The sequence below is a fragment of the Mustela putorius genome, unplaced genomic scaffold (assembly GCF_011764305.1).
Source record: "Mustela putorius furo isolate JIRA1106 unplaced genomic scaffold, ASM1176430v1.1 tig00000095_pilon_pilon_pilon, whole genome shotgun sequence".
Lineage (NCBI taxonomy): Eukaryota > Metazoa > Chordata > Mammalia > Carnivora > Mustelidae > Mustela > Mustela putorius.
In genome coordinates, this window is record NW_025421280.1 from 30,248,533 (window position 1) to 30,249,968 (window position 1,436).

The window sequence follows — 1,436 nt, forward strand, 5'->3', positions numbered from 1 at the left end:
TTTGCACTCTTTTAATGATTTTGGAATAAAAATAATAAGCACATTTGTCCCTATAGCTTCCAGAATGAACCAAGTCTTGCAAACACTTTTTTTTTTAGCCCAATGAGAACCATTTCAGAGTTTTTGACCCCTTGAATTGTCAGACCATAAATGTGTTTTAAACACTAATGTACTCATTTTACATTGTCATTAGTAACTGAATAAAAACACTTATCCAATAAAATTTTGCTCAGGAAACTAAGCTTAAGCGATCTCAGGAACTTGTTCTTTCCTATGACAACTGGCCACGTAGAGTCTCCTTCACAAAGAATGTTTTCAGAGCCCTCTTTACATCTTTGTTCCTCAGGCTGTAGATAAAGGGGTTCAGCATGGGTGTGACCACCGTGTACATCACTGAGGCCACTGCACTTGCGTGGGAGCTCTGGGTAGCAGCAGAGCTAAGGTACACACCAAGCATTGTACAATAAAATAAGGAGACAACAGAAAGGTGTGATGCACAAGTGGAAAATGCTTTATACTTGCCCTGAGCTGATGATATTCCACATATGGAGGAAACAATCTTAGAATAAGAGTAAAGGATCCCAGAAAAAGGGCCACCACCCAGCAGGACAGCTGCAGAATACATCACCATATTATTGAGAAAGGTGTCAGAACAGGCAAGTTGGATCATCTGATTGAGTTCACAGAAATAGTGGGGGATTTCCACCTCTGTACAGAAGGACAGCCGCAACACCATTAAGGTTTGTAGAAGGGAATGAAGTATACATATGGTCCAGCACATTAGAACCAGAAGTCTACAAAGCTGAGGGTTTATGATAACCATGTAGTGTAGAGGCTGACAGATGGCCACAAAGCGATCATAGGCCATCACGGCCAGGAGAAAGACATCCAATACAGCAAAGAGTACGAAAAAATAAATCTGTGTGACACAGCTTGCATAGGTTATGACTTTACTTTCTGTCTGTATATTCATCAGCATCTTAGGGACAGTGGTGGAAGTGGAAGAGATGTCTACAAAGGAGAGGTTGGCCAGGAAGAAGTACATGGGGGTGTGGAGGTGGGAGTCAGAGTGGACGGCCAGAATGATGAGCAGGTTTCCAACCACAGTGATCAGGTACATGGAGAGGAAAAGCCCAAATATGAGGGGCTGCAGTTCTGGTTCCTCTGAAAATCCCAGAAGAAGAAACTTTGAAAATCGTGTATCATTGCTGGCTTTCATGTGGTGGAGGTGACTTCATGGACAGAGGCAATAGCATGATTAATTTTCATACACTCACAGACTTAAAATGCTAACTTTTAAATTTTGTAGTTTAATTCATAATTAATTTTGTAGTCTGTATTTATTTTAATATTTTGCACATGGATAGGGTCCCATTCAGGGGAGCCCCTGTACTACCATAGTTATGGGATTTTTGTTTCTATCACTTAATTTACAA

At 40.8% G+C, this 1,436-nt stretch overlaps 1 protein-coding gene across 1 annotated transcript; it reads right to left on the reverse strand.

Annotated features, from left to right (window-relative positions):
* Positions 1-271: 271 nt before the first annotated feature.
* On the reverse strand, positions 272-1,219 carry LOC101678170 (olfactory receptor-like protein OLF4). The gene has a single exon (XM_004781411.1). The coding sequence runs from the start codon at positions 1,217-1,219 to the stop codon at positions 272-274; it is 948 nt and encodes a 315-aa protein (XP_004781468.1).
* Positions 1,220-1,436: the final 217 nt, after the last annotated feature.